The 23,684-nt window shown below is 48.3% G+C and overlaps 1 protein-coding gene across 8 annotated transcripts in view; it reads left to right on the forward strand.

Annotated features, from left to right (window-relative positions):
* enah (ENAH actin regulator) overlaps positions 1–22,957 on the forward strand; it is a 314,323-nt gene extending 291,366 nt beyond the window's left edge. For 5 of the 8 annotated variants that reach the window (XM_069887965.1, XM_069887966.1, XM_069887969.1 and 2 more), the window contains 9 exons: positions 2,331–2,641; positions 2,998–3,140; positions 4,693–4,750; positions 5,334–5,388; positions 7,016–7,082; positions 12,446–12,505; positions 15,512–15,590; positions 16,192–16,249; positions 18,399–22,957. In XM_069887965.1, the coding sequence (XP_069744066.1) occupies positions 2,331–2,641; positions 2,998–3,140; positions 4,693–4,750; positions 5,334–5,388; positions 7,016–7,082; positions 12,446–12,505; positions 15,512–15,590; positions 16,192–16,249; positions 18,399–18,436 (869 nt within the window). In that variant the 3' untranslated portion in view covers positions 18,437–22,957. The remainder of the gene's footprint in view (positions 1–2,330; positions 2,642–2,997; positions 3,141–4,692; positions 4,751–5,333; positions 5,389–7,015; positions 7,083–12,445; positions 12,506–15,511; positions 15,591–16,191; positions 16,250–18,398) is intronic. The other 3 variants (XM_069887970.1, XM_069887964.1, XM_069887968.1) reach the window with 2 other exon arrangements.
* Positions 22,958–23,684: the final 727 nt, after the last annotated feature.

The following is a 23,684-nucleotide window of genomic DNA, read 5'->3' on the forward strand; positions in this document are numbered from 1 at the left end:
TTACAGGATCTTGCAGTTGTGTAGAGGAACCAAAAAAACTTGTTGAAACAGATTTGTTTGGAGAGTCCTTGCTCCAGTCAGAGGGGGAAGGATGCCAGCAATGAGATGTCATGGAGTGCTCCAGCCATTATTTTCTAGGCTTGGTTGAGCAGGAAGGCAATGCTGATAGGTCTGGGAAACATAATGGAGTTACTGAGCATGAAAATGCCATTGCCCTAGGGAGCAACAGCCAATGTTTGGCATCCAGCTGCTTTAGAGATCCATTGGCTGGACTGCACCCACACTTCATACAAAGTGCATTTCATGACCCGCGCTGTGTGATGACCAGAGGCCATTGAATGGTTTCTCGTCCAGTCCAAGGAGGCACATCATGCTTGCCACTGATGGAATGACATAGATCAGCTGTCCCTTTCCCGTGTCTTACCCTGAATGATCGCACCGTGCACCCACCAGCTGAGAAATGCAATAGAGAAGTGTTCGTTATCGTGCAGTGCATGTGCGGTCCCTTCAGCCCATTGTGGCCATGCTGCCCTTTCTGCCCAGTACACTAATCTCATGGCCTGCACTAGGACCATATCCTTCAATGCTGTTCTGAGATTCAAAGCCCATCATGTGAACTGTTTCCAAAGTCTGTCACTCATCATGTGTCAGGGATGGACGCCAGTAGTTCACGTGAAAGTTGACCAGTCTCAAAGGCAGAATGAGTTTCTTTATGTTCGATGCAAATCAACATTGTATTTGAAATCTGATAGAAAAGTTCTATGAACACAGTAGATTTGGAAGAATCTGTAGAAAGAAGCCATATGTTCATTACAGGTTAAAACTTCTTCATCAGAACTGGGAAATTGCAAAAACATGTCCCCGTGTTTGCAAAAACATGCAGGTGTCACTAGTAAGTTGCAGAGAGGATGGAACAGTGGGTGAAGGGACAAAGAGAACATCTCTGCCAAGGTTACAGAGATGGGGCTGACGTTGATGCTGGATGATGGATAATTGGGGGTGGGGGGTGTGGGGGAGAGAGAGATGTTGGGTAATAGATAATTGGGGGGGTGGAAGAGAGAGAGATGCTGGGTGGTGGATAATTGGGGGTGGGGGTGTGGGAGAGAGAGATGCTGGGTGACGGATAATGGGGGGTGGGAGAGAGAGAGATGCTGGGTGATGGATAATTGGGGGTGGGGGGTGTGGGAGAGAGAGATGCTGGGTGATGGATAATTGGGGGGGTGGGAGAGAGAGAGATGCTGGGTGATGGATAATTGGGGGTGGGGGGTGTGGGGGAGAGAGAGATGCTGGGTGATGGATAATTGGGGGGGGTGGGAGAGAGAGAGATCCTGGGTGATAGATAATTGGGGGGGTGGGAAAGAGAGATGCTGGGTGATGGATAATTGGGGGGTGGGAGAGAGAGAGATGCTGGGTGATGGATAATTGGGGGGGTGGGAAAGAGAGATGCTGGGTGATGGATAATTGGGGGGTGGGAGAGAGAGAGATGCTGGGTGATGGATAATTGGGGGGTGGGAGAGAGAGAGATGCTGGGTGATGGATAATTGGGGGGGTGGGGGAGAGAGAGAGAGGAGAGAGCAAAGGGGTAGTTAAAAGCTGTGAATTGCAAATCTAAGCTGTTGCTGGCACCAAAAGAAGAGGCCGGCAGTGAGGAGAGGGGAAAGCTTGAGTTTATATACCAATGTTTACTGCAGAACTGGATAGGTTGGAGGCACAGACATGGGTGGAGTTTGATGTTGTCATGACTTCCCTGAGGATGGATGAGGTGCTGTTCCTTGCACATCGGAGGTGAATGGAGAAATTTATTGGCCCAGGTTACTTGCCAGTTACTTCATAACTTTGATCATTTTCCTTAAAGAAATGATGTAGGAAGAGACAAGAAGGTGTGCAGTCACTGATTGTAGTCCATACACAAGCTTACTGGAGAAACTCGGCAAATCCTACACCGTCCATAGGAGACAGAGATACATAACCAACACTTTGGGCCAGTGGAGGTGGTGGATGCAGGCTCAATTTTAACATTTAAGAAAAAAATGGACAGGTACATGGATGGGAGGGGTATGGTCTGTGTGCAGATCAGTGGGACTAGGCAGAATAAATAGTTTGGCATGGACTTAGTGGAGCAAAGGCCTGTTTCTATAGATCTGCATCTTCCACATCACAAGTCATAAATTGTGATATTGGGTTTGTAGGTTCTGGAGAATGTTGCTGGGGATTAGACCAATGATACTGACGTGTGGATGGGATAGTTATTGTTATTTGACCAAGACACATGGTCACCCATGGTCCAATCCCACTGGTTTAATGGTGTTTTGATTGTTTTGTTAATGCAGGTACTGGGCCAACCAATGACAGTTTCCAGGGGCCGCTGGCCCCTCCACCTGCCCCACCGCTTCCTCCAGGACCGTCGCAGCCAGCAGTGCCACCATTGCCACCAGGTCCCCCACCGGCACCTCCGCTGCCCGGAGCAGGTCCTCCTCCTGCGCCCCCGTTGCCCGGGCAAGCCACACCTCCTGTCCCTCCTCCCCCTCCAGCCCCACCTCTCCCCTCCTGCAGCCTTCCCTCAGCTGCGGCTGAAGACAATCGCCCGCTGACTGGACTGGCGGCTGCACTGGCCGGAGCGAAACTCCGAAAAGTGGGAAGGGTAAGTGCTGAGAACATCAGCTAGTAATGGGGTACTGTCAGTCTGTAATGTGACCGCCCCACTGGTATCTCCATTGCCTTTTGGCCGCAAGTCCCAATCCAGACCATGGAATGGTGCAGACTACTGAGGGAGACGGGTCAGATGGTCTCCAATCCTCCCACTGTCCGTCCTATAGATTAAAGATATGTGTCTGCACCTTACTGAGGGAATTCTGGCTCTGCTCCCTTGGGTGAGGGACTGGAAAGCTCCAGACCCTTGGAAACACACCCAGCCCAAAATCTCGCCAAGGGAACTGGGGTTCGTTTCCTGCCGATGTACCAAGGCACCTGATGTCACCTGATGTTGTTTGTCCACAGCCGGACGAGGCCTCGAGTTCTGCGGGCAGCATTAGTTCAGTCTCAATTCCTGCTAAATCCGAATCATCACGGGGTAATGGGGCCCCTATTTCCATTGGAGGAACTGGTCTGATGGAAGAAATGAGTGCCCTGCTGGCCAGGAGGTGAGTTTGGAGTGTTTCCAAGGACTTGGTTGGTTGGAGCCTCTTGACCCATGACCACTGCTCTGCCATTCAGTGAACTGTGATTGACCGTCTCTCCCAATTCCCTCTTTCACCACTTCCTTTAATGCTCACCTTTATTCGTCGTAGGACTTCACTAAACTGGGATCTAGAGCTGTTTGCTCAACTGTTTCCTTGTGGGACAACTCCCTCATCGATTCAGCAAACCTCCCAAGGCAGGAAACCCAGACAGTCCCATGGCAAGCTGCAACTCCAGGCAGTCAGCACCTGAGGCCAGGGTTAAGCCAGGCTGCCTGGAGGTGTGCACAAGTGGCAGCTGGAATTCATTCCACATAAGTATGAGCTGATGCGTGTGGAGAGAGCACACTAGATCAAGGAACAACACACAGTAACTGGTAGGAGGTTGGTGTGTGGAGAACGGAGGGAGCCTCAAGTGCTGGTCCACAAATCCCTGCGCATCATGAGTTGGAGGATAGGTATGCAGAACATGTCCTCTTCTCAGCCAAATGCAGACAGGTCATGCTGGAGGGGACCAGGTTGGCTGCAAGACTCTGCTGTTTTGCTGACCTTCAGTGCAGGAGATGGCATCCAAGGGGCTGTAGAAGAGATTGCAAAGGTAACAGCAGAGGGGGTGAATTTCGGATTAGAGAGCGACTGGGTTTTGTAGAATGAGGGAGATTGAGGGTACTGGTATGACCCTGTGATAATGTGAGGGCACTAAAAGTCAGAGGGCCAGAATCCAAAGCTGTTCTGAAAGCCCTCACTCTACTGGACTTGTATGGGCTGTGTCCAGCTTGTCTGTCCCCTTCCCTGCTTTTGCCTTCCAGACCTACCCTGCTAATTTGGGCTGGTCCCTTGGATGGGCTCCTGACCACTGGGAGGGACAGGGTAGGCAGTGTGATAGATTTTGGAGTAGTGAAGAGGGTTAATTAATGTTAACTACTTGGTTGCACTGACTGCTGCTCCTGGCCCTGGCACAGAACGAGAAGTCCAAGGCTCAGCATTCCTGAGGCTTTGGCAAGTCTAATAATGGTTAAATGTGTTGATGTCAGAAGCACTTGGGGATCAAGATTCAACAAGAAAGTCGACAGATGCAGGGGTCAAACATGCTGGAGAAACTCAGCATGTTATGCAGCGTCCGTAGGAAGTGAAGAACAAATGTTTCAGGCCTGGGCCTTTTCTTGAGCACAGGTACCACCATTGTCAAGATAGCATTCACCCATATGATGAAGCACAGGGGGCCAACTCCACCATTGCCTCTCCAGGAGCTGAGATCAACAGGCACCGGCGTGTTCTCAACTGTACCTGGTGTGGGCAGGGTTCAGCTGGCGAGTCTGACAGAGCTGCTATCTGTCAGCTAGGGCGCAAGGGCAAGGCGATGAGAGTGATCACAGCTTTGTTGACCATGAGCTCCCTGCACCTCCCACCTCCGCCGAGCCAGCACTCCCCTCTCCACCGTACAAATGCCTGAAATCCTTACCTGCTGCAGCTGAATATGTTCTGTGTCACGTTGCTACCACTTCTGTACCCACAGGAGAAGGATTGCTGAGAAGGGTTCCGTTCCTGAGGCAGACTCTAAGGACGAAAGGAACGTAAGTAGCTCTCTGCCAATCACTTGTCGTGTGACCCAATTCTCCCTCTCCACACACCAGTGAATGATCATCTGCTGGACAGCCTTCAGCCTCATCACCACCACCACTGGCCAGTGAAGTGCTGGCCTTGCTGGTGATGCCCACATCCCAAATGGCAGTCAGCCTCATCCACATGGCTTTGACTCTGTTGGAAGCCTTGCATGACAAGTGTGTGAGCCGCACAGCCTGGGCATGGCGATTGTCTATGTTCTGAGGAAAAGTCTTTGCCCGAAGGCTGTGACGTGGAGTTTGGGCTCCATTGTGTAACCTGAACTCTTTGTACCCTCAGTGTGCGTCTCCCACCGCGTCCCCTCAGTGTGCGTCTCCCACCGCGTCCCCTCAGTGTGCGTCTCCCACCGCGTCCCCTCAGTGTGCGTCTCCCACCGCGTCCCCTCAGTGTGCGTCTCCCACCGCGTCCCCTCAGTGTGCGTCTCCCACCGCGTCCCCTCAGTGTGCGTCTCCCACCGCGTCCCCTCAGTGTGCGTCTCCCACCGCGTCCCCTCAGTGTGCGTCTCCCATCACGTAACCTTTGGTTTCATTTCAGCAGGAAGAATCTGAATCTTCGAGCGTGAAAGGACCCGGATCATCTAACGTGTCCGGTAGGTTTGAGGAGCCAGACAACCATGGATGTTGATCGTTGTTACAGGCATTTCTGGAAGTATCATCCCCTCTCACACATCTCCCTCGTTGCTTGTTTGTCCATTATCCATAAGCCCACCTGGGTTCTGCACTGGCAATTAGGATCAACCCATGAATTACTTCACACTGCCTCGCATTCTCTTCATCACCAGGACTGCCTCCCTTCACCCTGTTTCAGCCATCATCCGTTCTATTCCAGAACCAGCCCATTCTGCATCCTTGTCTAAAACTACGTAAGGCGGAGAAGTTGATACGGTTCAGCGTAGATGTTCATACAATTCAACACAGACTTGGCCAGACTATCATGAGGAAAATGGTCCAGTGGGGTTGGAGGTGGAAAGGTTGAGAACATTTAGTTGAAAGGGATGAGAGGCTGAAAGATGTTGGTGTTGGGAAGGACCAGGTAACCTTGTCCAGACACACTGAAGTTGGGATTTCACAAGTGCAGCCCCTTTGGACCCTGTCAGCATCAACTGGTTGATCACTGCCCACTGGATGTGCTCCACAATTGCCCGTTCGGCAGAGCTCTGGACTGGCAGTGCTACTGTTGGGAGTTGTCAGTGGATGAGGGCCCTTCTCCTTTCCAGGTTGTTGGCTGAAATAATGCTGTAGTGCCCAGCAGTGAGGGTCCGATGTCCGGACGTTTGTGGGCAAGATCAAGCTGAGGGGGAAGTGGAGGAACCTTGGAAAGTTCCGGGAATTGAGGGCTATGGTGAATTGACACAGAAGAAGAGACAAGTCCAGGGGCAGATCGGCCACAGTCATGTTGATTCCTGGGGAAAGGTTATAGGGGCTGCTGGTCCATATCACACTCCTGGTCAGTGTTGGAGGTTGCACTTGCTTTCCAAGCTGTCAGTTCAAAGATTCCTTTTATTGTCACATAATAAGATAAATTAAAAATATAAGATACATGATATACCTCAACGTTTGTCTGCCATCAGGCAAACAAAATCACCATGATCTTGGCTCAACACCCCAAACAATAGAACCATAGAACATTACAGCGCAGAAACAGGCCTTTTGGCCCTTCTAGTCTATGCCAAACTTTTTCTGCCTTGCCCCACTGACCTGCACCCAGCCATAGCCCTCCATACCTCTCCCATCCATGTACTTGTCCATATTCTTCTTAAATGTTAAAATTGAGCCCACATTCACCACTTTAGCTGGCAGCTTGTCCCACACGCCCCAGGAGTGCAGAAAAGCAAAAGAGTGCCCCCTCAGAGACACTGAGTGTCCATGGATTTGCCTCCAGCCCGCCCTAGAGTTTGAGGAATGGAGACACTTGCCTCTCGGCCTCAAGGCTTTGTGCTCTGACACAGTAGAGTGGATGCAGCAGAAGCTGAGCTTTCCTCGCTACGTTCTACCTCAGAAACTGGCCAGCCCCTCCAGTAACCAGGTTAGTGTTCGGGGGACCTTTAAAAGATTGGCACTCTCTGCAGCTTTTCCAAAGGGCACCTGTTCAGCAAGACTGTGGCTCAGCAGAAGTGGCAGAGAAGTTAATCATCAATGATGCCTTTTCCATGAACAAGCACAATTTGTAAATTTTGTTTCAACAAGGTCTAATCTTGTGGAAATCCTTCTTTTCAGAGATGACCAGAAAGCCTTGGGAAAGGACAAGTGCTGTAAATGGCAACAAATCACCAGTAATTTCCAGGTACATTCCCAGCATGGTCTGATGTGGGCATGCAGCGAGACGTTAATTACTGAGATCTGTCGTCTACAAGGGCACTAGAGTGTCCACTGGGAATTGGGTTTCTGGGGACAGGCTAGGGAAGGGAGAAGAATGTCCTTTAAACATTAGTCAGGGTTACCGTGCTGTACGTCTAACGGGCTCATGGGCCAGAAGGGGCTGTTACCGTCTGTATGACTAACGGGCCCATGGGCCAGAAGGGGCTATTACCATCTGTATGACTAACGGGTTCAAGGGCTGAAAGGGCCTGTTACCATCTGTATGACTAACGGGCTCGTGGGCTAGAAGGGCCTGTTACCGTCTGTATGACTAACAGGTTCATGGGCCGAAGGGCCTGTTACCGTCTGTATGACTAACGGGCCCATGGGCCAGAAGGGCCTGTTACCGTCTGTATGACTAACGGGCTCGTGGGCCAGAAGGGCTTGTTACCGTCTATACGACTAACGGGTTCGTGGGCCAAAAGGGCTTGTTACCGTCTGTATGAGTAATGGGTTCATGGGCCGGAAGGGCCTGTTACCATCAATATGACTAACAGGCTCATGGGCCAGAAGGGCCTGTTACCATCTGTATGACTAACGGGCTTGTGGGCCAGAAGGGACTTTTACCGTCTGTGCGACTAATGGGCCCGTGGGCCGGAAGGGCCTGTTACCATCTGTATGACTAACGGGCCCGTGGCCAAGTGCTATTTGTTCAGCTGCAGAATGCTGGAAACCTTGGTGAGTGTGAATGGGCCAGAGGAAAAACACAAAGAACCGGCAAGAGCTTTTAAACTGAATTTTTGATTTTAAAAAAATGTTTTTAAAAATTTAGATATACAGCACGGTAACAGGCCCTTCAGGCCCTCAAGCCCTTTTAACGTACAGCACGGTAACAGGCCTTTCCGGCCCACGAGCCCATTTGACGTACAGCACGGTAACAGGCCCTTCCGGCCCACGAACCCGTTTGACGTACAGCACGGTAACAGGCCCTTCCGGCCCACGAACCCGTTTGACGTACAGCACGGTAACAGGCCCTTCAGGCCCACGAGCCCTTTTGACGTACAGCACGGTAACAGGCCCTTCCGGCCCACGAGCCCGTTTGACATACAGCACGGTAACAGGCCCTTCCGGTCCACGAGTCCTTTTGACGTACAGCACGGTAACAGGCCCTTCCGGCCCACGAACCCGTTTGACGTACAGCACGGTAACAGGCCCTTCCGGCCCACGAGCCCTTTTGACGTACAGCACGGTAACAGGCCCTTCCGGCCCACGAGCCCTTTTGACGTACAGCACGGTAACAGGCCCTTCCGGCCCACGAGCCCTTTTGACGTACAGCATGGTAACAGGCCCTTCCGGCCCACGAGCCCGTTTGACGTACAGCACGGTAACAGGCCCTTCCGGCCCACGAGCCCGTTTGACGTACACCACGGTAACAGGCCCTTCTGGCCCACAACCCTGTTAGACATACAGCATGGCAACAGGCCCTTGCAGCCCACGAACCCGTTTGACATACAGCATGGCAACAGGCCCTTCTGGCCCACAAGCCCGTGCTGCCCAATTACATCCAATTAATAAACGACCTCCATATGTTTTGGAGGGTGGGAGAAAACTGGAACACCAGGAGGAAACCCACACAGACACTGGAGAACATACAAACTCTTTACAGTCAGTACTGGATTGGAAGCAGGGTCATTGGTGCTGTTGCACCAACTGCTGGTTCTGGAACAAGGGCCCCAAACTTTCATGGTGTGTGTCTGTGGGAACCACCTTGCTTGAAATTCCAGTTACACAGCACACAAACGTGCTGGAGAAGCTCAGCGGGGGGTCATGCAGCATCTGTAGGAAGAAAAGGGTAAGCAGCGTTTCGGGCCTGAGCTCTTCGTCAAGGGCTGAGCAAAAGGTAGGCAGGTACTGGAATAAAAAGGTTGGGGAGGGGGGTGATCACATGGTCATAGAGCTTGAGACCAGTTTGGGGACAGGTGGGGAGCAGCGAGAGAGACTCACAAAACTCCCTCAGGAGACAGGAGGGAAACTCTTCAGGGTGGGACCCTCGAAGAGACGGCAGTGGAGTTAAATGGGAATGAGTGGAGTGGAAGTCTTGACACCCAACATGTAGAGGAAGTGTTGGGAATGAACGGAAAATCCTGTTTTGGTTTGGACTTTGAGTGCTCACCGTTTATAATGGGCATTTTAGTTCATTGGTTGAAGGGAGCTGAAGTTTGTGGGTTGAAGCTCCAACTCAGCTTCTTAGAGGGCAAGACAATGTACAGAAAATGTAACCCATTGACCTGCGCCCTCTTTGGGCCAGTGTGGCAGGTAGAATGTTGGAAAATAGCAGATTAATGTCCCCCGTCCCTCCGTTCCCCCCCCCCCCAACAACTCTTCACTGTGCACTTTCAATACATCCCCATTTGTGGTGATATTCATGAGGAGAATTCCCCTGGAGGAACAGGGGAATTAGGTACCATTACCTGGTTTAGTGGTGAGCAGGATTAGATACTGTTCCATCCCACCCTTCCAAAAGGATCAGGTGGTGGATGACACAGAGCTGCCCTTCACCCACATTGCTTGGTGTCAGTTCAAGTGATGTCTTCATCAAACAGCCACTTCTAAATACAAAACCATTCTCGGTACCTCTGGAGGAAGCGCTTTTTATTCTTTTCAAAATTTGACAATGCATTAAATAAAGATTGAAATAGCCACAAAGTTATTTAAGTTTAAATAACAGGCCCTTTCGGCCCATGAGCCTCTGCCACCCAATTAACCTATAACCCCGGCACATTTGGAAGGGAATGCCCAGCGGAAACCCACGCAGACATGGGGAGAACGTACAAACTCCTTACAGGCAGTGCGGGATTTGAACCCGGGTTCCTGGCACTGTAACAGCGTTGGGCTAACTCCTGCACTGATTATGCCGGCCCAATTGTATGGTTATGGTAAGGGAAAAACATGAATGACCACGTGAAGGGAATTAAAATTCTCTCCTGAGCTAGTAATTAGTGTTAAGATATATTTAAAATCTGAAGTTTGTGAGACTTTCCTGATATTTTACATTCACCAAATCCTGCAGTGAGGTTCTCGTGAATCAGACTGGTTTTCCTCTGTTCTCGGCCAGGCTTCTGTTCTGGGAGTTTCTGCATTGTGTTCAGTGTTACCTTGGGAAATGCTGTTAGGCTGTTGTGACGACCACATCAGGCTGTTCCCTTTGTTGTTCAGTTGAAAAGTTGGTGTTCCGCAGTTCACAAAGAATGGCTTTTATTACGTGGCTTTTGTGAATGGGATTCTCCTCCCTCCTATCAGCGTTAACTCCACGGTGGTTTGTTTACACCCTGCGCTGTCCACAATCCATAAGCAGTACAGATGAAGGATAATGCATGACATATATGTTCTCCTACCTGCTTTCATTCTCAGAAGTTGGCCTTGACATCCTCAGTATTGTACGGATCCTGAGGACATCCCAAAGCATTTTGCAGCCTTTGATCAGCTGCTTTCGTGGAGTGTCTGCTGTGCTGCAGGGAAAGGGATGTGGATGGGGAAGCAGGCAAGGAAAGCTGGATTGGCCCTGCTGCTCTGGTGGCAGCCTAGAACATGGAGCAGTCCAGGGCTGTTGGCCAGTCCTGGTGCCCAATTTAACCCTCCTCCATCATTCCTGATATGTATCCCCCATTCTCTGGCTCCAAGCACTTCCCACTCCTCTGTGTAAAAAAAGCTGTCCCACACATCTTCCTTAAACTCCCCTACTTCAAACTCGCGTGCTTGACAATTTTATCCTGGGTAAAAGATTCTGACTGTCTGCCCTACTCGTTTTACTTCCAGTAGATCTCCCCTTAGCCCATGACCCTCCAGAGAAAACAGCCCAAATTCTCAAACCTCTCCTTACAGCTCGTCCCCTCTGATCCAGTTAACATCCTGCAAAGTCTCTTCTGTACCCTCAACGAAGCCTTCACGATTTTCTGACAAACATTTTTTTTTGATTTAGACGTATAAGCCTGTGCTGCCCCAATTGCACCCAATTGACCTACACCCCTGTCAAGTTTTTGATGGGCGGAAACTGGACCATCTAGGGAAAACCCACGCAGACTTTGGAAACTTGTTGCATAAAAGAAGTTCAAACTATGAGCAGGGTGGTAATGAACAAAAAATTAGCTTCACTAATATTGAACAAAGGAAAATGGTGACTGAGAATCTCCTCTGCTACGTCTGGGATAATTCCATGAGAACTCTTTATTCCAGCTGGGAGATGAGACATGGACAGTTTTAATATCTCCTCTGACATCTCTGACCAGGTGTTGTTTTGCTGAGTACAGTCGAAGCAGTTACTGCATCACCGTTCTAACCTTGAACACATGACCAGTGTTTAATTTCAGCTGCGATGTTTGATGCAGGCGTAGGTACACGTTTACTGGCGAAGAGATGCAGGCCTGATGTGCCAGTGAGTGTACGGTCTGATGTTGAAACTCCCCCAGTACTGGCAGCTACTAACCCTGATCCCTACACTGACTACATCCCAGTAACAGGACCCTGCACCGCCGCCCCCTCTCACTCCCCATGTCCCCCCTCACTCCCCCCATCCCCTACAGTGATTACATCCCAGTAATAGGACCCTGCACTGCCCACTCTCATTCCCCCTGCCCCCTCTCACTTCCCCCATCCCCCTCTCACTTCCCCCATCCCCCCTCACTCCCCCCATCCCCTACAGTGACTATATCCCAGTAACAGGACCCTGCACTGCCCACTCTCACTCCCCTCATCCTCCTCACTCCCCCCATTCCCTACACTGTGACTGTTCCCAGTAACAGGATACAGCACGACCTTTGAAGGATTTGGCCTTGAAACATCAGTGTTTTTTTCTCAGATGATGCCTGCCCTCCTCGTTTTTTCTGATATGTTATGTAATCCTGTGAACAGCTAGTGATCAATGTCAATGAGCTCATTCTCCAGCTCACAGTTTCTCTGGGGTGTCAACAGTCTGGTGACACAAGGGAACATGATTGTCCCAGTGTCTGTGTCTTGTCCCTGATCTGTCACTCCCCAATGATCTTCCTTATATTGTCAAGTGGACCATAGGTCAGGAATAAACCATGTTCTAATCCCTCGATTTTAGAATTCAGCCTCCCAACATTTGTGTAAACAATGGTTTACAGTGTAATATCTGGAAAAGCTGAGAAGCAAATCTGATCCAAAACCCCAAATGTTAGCTTGCCCAGAAGGTCAGGGAGCGTTTGTGGAGAGAGAAGCAGTTAATGTTTTGGTTCACAGACACATCATTAGATCTGGGTTGTTGCTCAATTCCTTTGCTACATCTGAACAAGGGAGATATATTTTCAAGCTTGATTTTCTTTCTCCTAGACGAGATTCTCCGTGGAAAAATCAGCTGATCTCTGACAAGTTCAGTGACTCACTAAACAGGTACCAACTGGCCTGTTGAGTTTGTTTTACAAATGGAGACTTCAGAATGCACTGCCAGAAATGATGTGACGGGTTCAGGGTGCCTCCTGCATGAGATTGTGGGAAGTGTGTGCTCACCTACATGCTTCCGGAGCTGTCTTTGTTTGCATTTCCTCTGCCTTCTCGTGACCACTGGCTTTCTCCACACCCTCCAAATGGGCTCAAATTTTCATTTACACATACTGAATGTAACTCATTTTGACAGGGAATTCTAAATCTGTCAGTGTTACTGAGCGTGGGCAGACCTCAATCTGTCGACTGTCTGTGAGAGGCACACACGAGCTACTTTAGAGGTAAACTCGATCAGTCATAGATTTCTACCACGGAAACAGCCAAGGACCAAGCGAGTCCTAGCTACCTTGTTTGGCGCATGTCCCTCTCAACATTTCCTATCCATATATCTGTCAAAATAGCTTTCTGATATTACTGTTAAAAACAAAGCTGGAGACACTCAGCAGATCAAACTGTGTACTTTATAGAGCAAAGATAAAGGTTCATAACCAACGTTTCAGGCTTGAGCCTTTCATCAAGGTTATGAGCAGAACAAACCTAATAGGATGCCTGCCCTACATTTTGCTCAGACCTTGAAGGGCTCAAGCCTGAAACGTTGGTTATGTATCTTTATCTTTGCTCTATAACTGTGTAACCTGCTGAGTGTCCGCAGCGTCGCGTTTTTACTTCAATCATGATGTCTGCAGACTTTTGTGATTCAGATATTATGATTGGATTCACTTCTACCACTTCTTCTGGCAGATCATTCCTTGTCCACACCACCCTCTGAGTGCCTCGCAGGCCCCCTTTAAATCTATCCCCTCTCAGCTCAAACCTGTGCTCTTAAATTGTACATTCCTCTCCCCTGGGATTCACCTTCTCTGTGCCCTCGTAATTTTTGAATACTTTTCCAAGGTCACCAGAGCCTCCAACACGCCAGGGACAAAAGCCCCAGCCTATCCCATCTCTCTCAATAACTCAAATCCTGGTGAATCTTTTCTGTGCTCTTTCCAGCTTAATCACATTGTTTTATTGCTGGATGATGGAACTGCACAGTACTCACCAATATCCCAACTCTTGCACCCCATTGCACTAATACAGGCAGGCGTGTCCAACTTCACCACCCTCTCCGCCTGCTTTGCTGCTTTGTGGAGGTCATCTCTGTTCTATGACCATCTCCAGGGCCCTGTCGTTTCCTGTGCAGGGCCCACACTGGGTCACCTTACCAAATTACAACTTTTCATGTCACAATTAAATTCTCAGCCCACTTTCCCAGTTGATCTGGATCTTGAGTAATTGCTGACCATAACATCCACATCAGTACTACAGAGCCGCAGTGGACCCAGCACGGATCCCTGTAGCACAGGGCTCTGACCGGACCTCCACCACCATCCTCCATCTCCTGCTACCATTTGGCCAGATCACCTAACACATGGTACCATGCCAAACACCTTGCTGTCGTTCATGTAAACATTTCCCGTATGCAAAGCTGTGCTGACTTTCCCCAACACTCCTTCCCTTTCTAAATGGATCCTGTCTCTCCGAATCCCATCCAAGAACTTTCCCACCACTGACACTGGCTTGCAGTTCCCTGGCTTGTCCTTGCAATCTTTAAACCAAAGTCACCCTCACAGAAGTGCTGCAGAAACTCATGCATAACCCTGTGAGTTTCTCCAGCACCTTTGTGTACTGCACTAGATCCCAGCAACATGTTGGTCCTGAACTCTCCTCGTCTCACTTCTGAAAGCCTCTTGCTTGCCAGACGTCGCTCTAGCTATAAACAATCTTCATTAACTGTGGCAAGTTCCTGTCAAATGCCTTCAAAATTAGCCTTACCCCAATTTAGGACTTTATCTTTTTCCATGACTAAACTAGTAGGATTACAGTCACTGGTCCCTGGTCTTTCCTTGGAGTGCAGCAAACCTGGGCTGTACAAGGGAATGAGGGGCATGGATATGGTCAATCTTTTTTATTCAGGTAGGAAACGAGAGGGTTTAAGTTTAAGGTGAAAAGAAAAAGATATGAAAGGGACCCGGAGGGTAGCTTTTTCCACAAAGAAGGTGTGCGGAAGGAGCTGCCAGAGGAGGCGGGTACAATTGCAACATTTGGGCAGGTACGTGGTTAGGAAAGATTTGGAGAGATACAAGCGAACATAGGCAAATGGGATGAGCTTGGTGGCCTGTCTTCATGGTGTCTAGGACTCTACAAACCCCTTTACCCTTTTTCCAAAGAGTAAGAGCCAATAACAATGAGCATGAAGTGATCTTGGCAGCAACAGCCTGTGAGAGTTCAAGGTTTACCTTCTGCAAAGTCTATCCAGGGAGCAAGTGTGACCTGCCCCAGTGAAGAACAGGCCTTGTAATTCTGTCTTCCTGACTGGAATGATGGTCTTGTGTCAGGAAAGAACCAGATACGCCTGGCTACACATTCACAGCATTCAGTTAAATACGTCAACCCTCTGCTTTACTGGTGGCCCTTCCTGAATACTGCAGTGGAGCGGTTTCCTCTGATCTCGATGCTCTGAATTTTAGTGCTGAGGTTTTGCATCTTCAGACAGCTCAGTGTGTAGATTGGAGTTACACAGACTAATTTATTCACTGAAGTGTGTAACCTGTCAAAAGGAAACCGTGCTGATGAATTTGTCAGGGAAGACAGGTATCCAAGAACTTCATCACTGTCGACCAGGCCTGAGTTCTGCACAGGCACAAAACTGGCCTTTGTGAACGTGTGACTTTGAGAATTGCCTGCCCTATGTGTTAGCACCGGGACTGCAGCGGTGGTGACCAGGGAAACCAAGGCTTCTGAAGTTTGGTTTTGAGATTTGCTGCATCGTGTGTTCATCTTCCTACACTAATGAATACTTGTGTCTGGCAACAGTGGAACCCGGAGAATTTAACTGCAAACCCTTGCTGCTTGCAATGTCTGTACAATGCCCTCAGCCACACTCCTGGGTAACTGCTGTTCTCTCCATTTCAGAAGCAAATCCACACCAAGTGCACCCTCAAACACCAATGGCGTTCAAGGAGAGATCTTTGATTACGACAGGCTGAAACAGGTGTGTAGGGCAGCTTTCACACATTGGTTTGGCACACACACATTCCCTCCCCCAGAGCCCTAATCCCCAATCTGCTGATGTCAGTCACAAGACGTGGTGCCCATCTTTGGCTATGAAGCCAGGGAATCGGGGGCAATTTAAGAGATTCTTTAATTCTCTTGTAATAAAGCAGAAAATGTAAAATTACATGAAATATCCTTTTGCCTGCTGTCAGGCAAAGAGTCACCAATTGTTCAGTATGTCTTTCACAAAGAGAAAGAAAAGCAAAAGAGAGGCCCTTCAGAGTCACTGAATGTCTGTGGATTTGCCTCTAGTGCTCCTGCAGCCTGTGCAGCCCAGAGACTCCTGTTCGATCTGTTGGCAACCCAAGCTCCAGATCCAAACCTCCAACACATTTAGGAAGCCTTCAGCACTCTTGCTTTCTCAAATCCCAGCTCCGATACCTGGTTCCTATGAGCCAGATGCCAGCTGCCCGCAGATTGTGTGGGTCCCCTGACCACAAATCACCAGAAGTCCACTGCCTGTGGGTCCTTTAGCCACTGAGCCCCTTGCTGGTCCAATTGTCTTTTCCCTTAACAGAGCTATTTTATATTTTTACCAGGATATCTTGGAAGAAATGAGGAAGGAGCTTCAGAAGCTGAAGGAGGAACTTATTGATGGTAAGTGTTGCCACAGCTCCATCTTGTGTGAAGTAGCAACCTTCGATTTGAGCCATTGTTGGTGGATGTAAAGTGATGTGGCCACTAACCTGGCCAGTTCCTGAATCCACTGTATGAAACCAGTATGGCCTGCAGGAACAGAAAGGAATTAAAGAAATTATTAAGGGCAGTAGATGGAGAATAATCCCTAATTCGTGGTCCTTCTCCTTTTCCATAAACTTCACCAATTAGTGCAGCAGTCCTTATGGTTCACAACCTTTCCACGTTTTGTCTCATCTTCAGCTTTGAAATGATAACCTCCCTCCACACCTTGCCTACAGTGACAGTAATCCCATTACCTGGGGTTCACAGGAAGAGGCCCTTCAGCCTGTCGTACCTGCTCAGCCATCCAACAAGATCACGGTTGATCTGACCTTCGTACCTGCCTGTCCCCCATATCTCTGAATTCCCATATTATTCAAAAATCCTTAATGCTGCAGCCACTACTGCTTCTTTGGGCAGTGAATTCCACAGATTCGCCTCTCTTTGGGAGAAGCCGTTCCTCCTCATCTCCATCCTAAATCTACGCCCCCGAATTGCGAGGCTACGTCCCCTTGTTTGGATCTCACCTGCTACTATCTTACCCATTCTACTAAAGGGCATTGGTTAAGGATGAAAGGGGAAAGGATTATGGGTAACAAGAGGGGAACTTCCTCACACACAGAGGGGTGGGGGTGTGGAACGAGCTGCCAGCTGAAGTGGTGAATGCCGGCTCATTTTTAACATTTAAGAAAAATTTGGACAGGTATCTGGATTGAAGAGGAATAAAGGGACGTGGACTGGGTGCAGATTTGGCAAATAGTTTGGCACAGACTAGAAGGGCCAAAGGGCCTTTTTCTGTGCTGTAATATTTTATGCTTGTGTGCTTCAATTCCAGAATCAATCTGTTGAATCTCCTCTGTACCTCCTCCAAAGCCAGCATCTTCCTTCTCACGGAAGGAGACCAGAACTCCACACAGTGCTCCAGATGCGGCCTTACTAGTCCCCTGTACAGTTGCAGCAGAACTTGTCTGCTCTTAAATTCGATCCCTCTGGTAATGAAAGCACATCTAGGTCCCTCTGCACAATAACATACTGCAATTTATTACCATTTAAACAGCCTGAATCTACTGTCTATGTAATGAACAGTTGCAAGCCCAGCAGTGAGGCCTGTAGCAGTCCACTCACTACTGATTGCCAACCAGAGAACATTGAACAATCCAGCACAGTTCAGGCCATTCAGCCCACAATGTTGTTCCAACTTAAAGAAGCCTGTTTGCCAACAAACTAAACCTTGCCCACCTCATATCCATATCCCTCTAACATCCATGTGCCCGTATAAGAATCTTTTAATTGCCCCTATTTTATCAGCCTCCACCACCTCCCCTGGCAATGCACTCCAGGCACCCACTGTGTAAAAAAAATAAAAACTTTCCTCCACTTATCTTTAAACAGATGTCCTCTGGAATTGGCCATTGCTGCCCTGGGAAAGAGTTGAAGGCTTGTCCACACTATCATGCCCCTCATAATTTTGTACACCTCTGTGAAGTTACCTCTCATTCCGTCCACTCCAGAGGAAAACCGTAGCTTGCTCACCCTTGTCTCAGAAAACGTGTAACTGGAATGAAAACCTCACTATTTAAACAGTACTCAGCAGTCACTGCCATGTGGAAACAAGTTTGTAGATCAGGGGTGGGCAACTATTTAATTTTTAATTTAGAGATGGAACACAGTAACAGGCCATTTCAGCCCACAAGTCCATACTGGGGGTGTAGATTAATTGGGTAGCATGGAGTCGTAGGCTAAAATGGCCTGTTACTGTGCTGTATGTCTAACTTAAAAATTAAAAGGTTCCCCACCCCTGCTGTAGGTGTCTGTAGCACGGAAAACTGCAAATCCTCCCTGTCAGTAGACTGGAGTTGAGCCACACCTCTCATTCACTGTCATTGGTGTTGAGACCTAGAAATGTAATTGGTTCTGACGTCCCTGAGCCGGAAGCTGGATGATAATTGGCCTTTCAGCTGGGTGAGTCCTGCCGCAGGAAACGGCGCTGCTACAGGCTGGGTCATGGGATGTTACGCTAGGTGAAAGCAGAAAAGGTACTAACGCAAACTCATCCCTTTGTTCACAGCAATCAGACAGGAGCTGAACAAGTCCAACACCGCATAGACAACATGCTGAACGAAGCTGGACCTCGTGTCCGTAATGCGCTGATGGCAGTGAGAGGGTGATGAGAAAGACCCAGTGAGGAGGGGAGATCAGGTGGGGGGGGGGGGGGGGGAGAGGGAAGAGACCCCCTCCTCCTGCTGCAGTTGGAGATTTTGCCAACTGCCTCATACCGTCGTGCTTTTCTCTTTGTTCCCCTCACTGCTTGCCGCTTTTTCTGACTATGTTCTTGGGAGGAAGAGAGTCTTAAAGTTACTGAATATTATGCAAACATTCTAATGCCTGTCTAAACCGAATCAGTGTGTGGAAAGTCACATTAATTGAAAGAAAAATTTGCACAAGAGTTAGTCTCTTTTGGTTTTTTTCTTGGAGCTGGGTTTGAGCACAGATGATGGTGACATGGAGCAGTTTAAGCTGCTTCCCAGGAATGGCACCGTTTCTGCATATAGGAAGACGCAACGTGGGAATGTACTCTTTAGTTAGGTTGTCCTGCCATTCATTATCTGTTATTTTTCTACTGGTCGTACCAATGGCAGATCACAGGGTTTAAGGATACAGGGATGCCTTCCTTAGTTTTTCATTGTGTTGGCGCTTTACTAAATTGAAGACTTGTTTGTCAATTCAATCAATGATTGTAAGTTCTCAGTGCAGTGTCTGTGATTGTTGCTCCCCTGAGTTTTGTGCATGTTGAGATGTAATTCTTCTGTATATATAAATGGACTGTGAACTGGTCTTTCATTCCCACTTTCCCAAGCAAGATTCAGTCACCATCTGGTTGCCTTTCTAAGTGTCTGAGAGGAAGGAGAGGCTGGGGTGGGCTGGACTGGGCAGTCAGCTATCTGCCCATGTGGCTGACATCCGTGTATTCCAATAACAATTCCACTTGCCTCCAGATTTTCCAGATCTAAGAATCCTGGAAAACATACCCTTCCTGAGGGCATTTATTCCCTTGTGTTTCAACAAAGCAGCAAAGTGGAGTTGAAAGGGGCGGCCAGTTGTAGGACAGATCTTTTGGTTGGGGATCAAAACCTGCCTCTCCCTGGTTTATTGCCACATTGAGATGGGGCCATTTCCTCACTGCATGCACTTGCTCTGCCCAGTTCGTCACCCAGCGGGAAGAATGGTTGCTGCTTTCACCGTGTCAAGTGGTGCATGTCTGGGATGTCAGGTAGCATTTCTCAAAAGCCGGGAAATTCAAGAGCAGCTTGGTGGAGTGGGATGTGGGCTTTGGAACATGGCATTCTTCAGCTGCTCTTGCCCCCTACAGCCATTCTCTGCCAAACACCCACCCAGGTAGGAGTGTCTACCTGGGCTCCCCACACGCACTGTTGGACTAGCAGCTATTGTGCCTCCTGAGAAGGAGAGGTTTATCTCAGCTCACAGGGCTAGGCCAGCCACTGAGAAGGGAGCAGTGAGCTTCCTGCTTCCTCAATATGAGTGGCAATGAATGGGTTATCTTCCTGCATCTCTTCAAAATGGGTGCCTTTCCACCTGTTACGCTGCTGCTCCCTGCTGGTTTGGGCAGGGGTAGCTCATGCTATTGCAGGGGGCTGGGATTTCAGATCCCGCAGTCAGAACACCTTTCTGCCCATCACAACTCGGCTAGCCTGCAGCTGCAGACACCTCACCTTGGTGCTCTGTGCCTGCTACCAGACTGGATTCTATTTGCCAATTCTGTCTGCAAAACTGAACTACTGCAAGGATATTTATAGATGTCTGTTTCCAAAGTGGAAATCATGGACAAGACCCCTTTCATTTAAATTCTCCCACCCAGTGTGGAAATCCAGTATCATGTACATACAGTTTCAAGGATCTCAATGTTCTTTACAATTTACATTTCAAGATAATGAATATCAAATAATTTCTAAAGCAAGGTCACGTAAAGTTCGGTGGTTATTGAGTTTCTGTGTTGTGGGCCTTGAGATGCCCACTCATCACCAAGTAGATGGTAGTGACCAGCCTCGTCAGCTGTTGTGTCTGTGGTCTCGCCAACGTGGAACCCAGTTGCTGTTAGGTAAATAAGCAGTGGGTGTTAGAGGGAAGCTGAGTTTGGTTGCTTTGCTCGAATGATCAGAGCCCCTTTTTTTTACAAAGTGGTTTTGAAAGTATTTTTCACTGTGATTTGTAGAGGGATAAAAATCCTGCCATTACGTACATTTATACTATGTCAGTACAAAAATAGTCGTAATATTTTTAATAGGGTGAGTTTTTTTCCTTCATTACTTTGTTCAAATATTCAAGTCGATCACAGAGAGATTCCACCAACATCCGGGGCTCAGAGTTGTTATCTTGTACATTTAAACTTGCCTTTTACTCTTTGCCCTAACCACAAAGGGAAGGGGTGTCCACCCAGAGCCAGGACCAGTTACACACTGAGCACAATCTTACGCCCCAGCACTGTGAGAAAAGGCACATCCACGTGCAGTGTGAATGGACCCAGGAGTGTTTCGACAGCTCTCACCTTTCTGCTCTTCCTCTTGTAACCCAAAATTCCCTTTTGCGTATTATCTAGGGGCAGGCACTTGCCCAGTTTATGCCTTGAGGTCAGAGGTGAGCACACACTGCCAACTGATTCATCTAGAAACAGGGTCGAAATGTGCTTCGGTGTAGCTGGGAACTGCATCATGTTGTGCAGGGCCTGAGGCACTGTGGGAAAGATTAGTCTTGTCTTCCACACATGTGGTCAGTGTTGTTAACTGGACGGAGAGTACAATTATTGGGAGATGTGTTTTGCTCCATCCTTGGTGCAGACCATATACTCTCAGGAACCAGCCTTTCATGTTAAATTAACATTCAAAAGGTACTAACGTTAATGGTTTACATGGAATGTACTTGAATCTTATTCACTCATTGGAGGGAATAAGTTCCCCAGTAGAATGTCTTGTTGACAGCCGATGGACTGGAAAGTGGGCACTGGTCAATTAGGCCATTCCAAAGGATGTACCCACCTTGATGCTTGGGAAATTTATTTATCCTTGAAGGATTTTCAGATGCTCATTTGCTAAACAAATTCTGCTAATCCCCATGTAAAAATATTGAAAATGCAAATCATTTTTTTTAAAAACTGGTGTTGGAAAAGGGAAGAAGTTCTTGCAATCCAGTCTTTGAATCATCTTCACAAAAGTATCAGAGATCTCAAATCACTTTTCTCAGCGGGGAATGACTGAACAAAAGCGACAATCTAGGAGAGACCCAGTAGCAGAGTACAACCACCCTTGGCCGTGAGATGGGCAGTAGCTTGTTTGTTCTCTGGGTTAACCCAGGGCACTGAATTCAGTGTTCACCCCCGGTCCCCCAGACACTGTTCACTGCTGTTGTGGTACAAGGTTGTGAACACTATGTACGATGCTCACTGTTGCCTCTGACCATCACATAGTTGCTTGGATGTTTCTCCCTGGTATGACACAGGAACCTTGACTGGATTGAGCTCTGTTGTTCTGACCCTTCAGAAAAGTTATTTTCTGTTCAATAGCAGAATGGCAAGAACAGAATCGGCATTTAAATGTGCTGGTTTCAAGTGGAATTGAAGTGTCTGGGAAATGTTGTGGCTTGTGTTTGGTAGGTAATACATGAAGACAGATTCCAGGACGGTGTCAGGATAAAGTGAGCCCCTTGCATTTCCTTGTCCGTCGCTACCTCCCAGGAGGTGGGCAAGCGGACATAATTATTTCTCACAAAATCTCAAAGTTTAGCTGACCCTGGCTTTGTACCAGACGGTGAATGGACATCCAGTGCCACAATCTGAACTGCATGAACAAAACTGTGTCTGTTGCAGAAAGGACTAGTTTCTCTCTATATCTCTTACAATCAAACAGTTCTGTATCAGAGCAGTCGTTACAGCATCTCAGTCGTCAGAAGATGCTGACTTTGTGCAAAGACGTGACTGCATTTTGCCTTTCAATATTGTGCAAGTGAACGACAAAGGAAAACGAACCAGACCATTAAAGTGGTGGGGACAGGACAGGAATTGCACAAATCTTCCTTCTCTCCAGGGAAAGTGGGCTTTTCCAGGTTACGTGATGGGGAAAATCCAAGATCAGCTGTGAACTGGAGTAGCATGTGTCGGACTTGGCAGTGACAGCTCAGGTCTCCAGTCTCCACTGCAGAGCTGCAGGTGAAAACCTGTACAGTTGCAGGACTCCTTCAAGTTGCTGGTGGACAAACGGGAGCTGCAGGTAGAATTGATCAGCTATGCAGTGATTCGGAGACTTGACTGCAGCCCGAGACTATGTGAACTGCTCTCTATTCCTCTTCTCTGGTGTGATTGGATTGGTTTTGTATTTTTTGATTTCTGATTTTTGACTGCCAAACTGATTTGCACAGACTTCCATAGGTAACTCTTGTCGGGAGGATTTCAAGGTGGGTTCTTGTTCTGGTGGAAATGAAGAAAATGGATCAACAGATTTCACATTTTCATGCTTCTGAATCTGTTCTTTAGATTTACAATTCTGTTTGTATCATTTTAAAATTTCTTATGTGCTAATTTTTTGAGTGAATGGAATAAAATTCAACATTAGATCTTGAGTATGTCTTCCTGTGGTTTCTTATCTGTGTTTGTGTTATTACATCTATAAAAGATTTTCAACAGTGTTCCTTCCATGGATGCAGTTGGTTCACAGCTGCAGTAAAGGTGAACGCAGTTCTCCAGCTCCACTTCATAACCTCTAAAATGCTTTTACTGAAATGAGTCTCTGAAAGAACTCTGCTGCTCGTACAGACCTCACAGACTGTGGCAAAAGAAAGACACCCCCAACCCTGATTGATGTAGCTTTGCCATAATAAGGTGTTGGGATCCTTCCCTGCAGAAAGAGGCATGCACCGCTGATGTCGGGGGGGACTGGGACTCCCAGTGGTAGTTTTGGCATACTCTCTCAGATCCGAATTTGTCCCTTGTCCTATCTTTCTGTGCTAATAGGTGACGGCATAATTTGTGATGTTTCAAATGGTTTTGAAATCTCCATGCTCTCTTTGTTCCATCCACTGCCTGAAATGTAACACCTTCCACCAGTGGGCCACACTGACTCAGCACGGGTACTTGTTGAGGCAGGGGCGGCAAGCACATTGTGACACCACCATTTGCAGAATCCCTTTTGGCACACATGCCATTGTGGCACAGAAATAGAGCCTTAATCCTTCAACATCACTAGCTTTAAACTCCTTTCCCACCCGCCCCACCTCCCCGGTGCTGTGAGTGCACCTTCACCTGGAGTCTCACTGGAGTATGAGGAGCCACTGCCCCTCAAACCTGACG

This window comes from Narcine bancroftii, chromosome 6 (assembly GCF_036971445.1).
Source record: "Narcine bancroftii isolate sNarBan1 chromosome 6, sNarBan1.hap1, whole genome shotgun sequence".
Classification (NCBI taxonomy): domain Eukaryota; kingdom Metazoa; phylum Chordata; class Chondrichthyes; order Torpediniformes; family Narcinidae; genus Narcine; species Narcine bancroftii.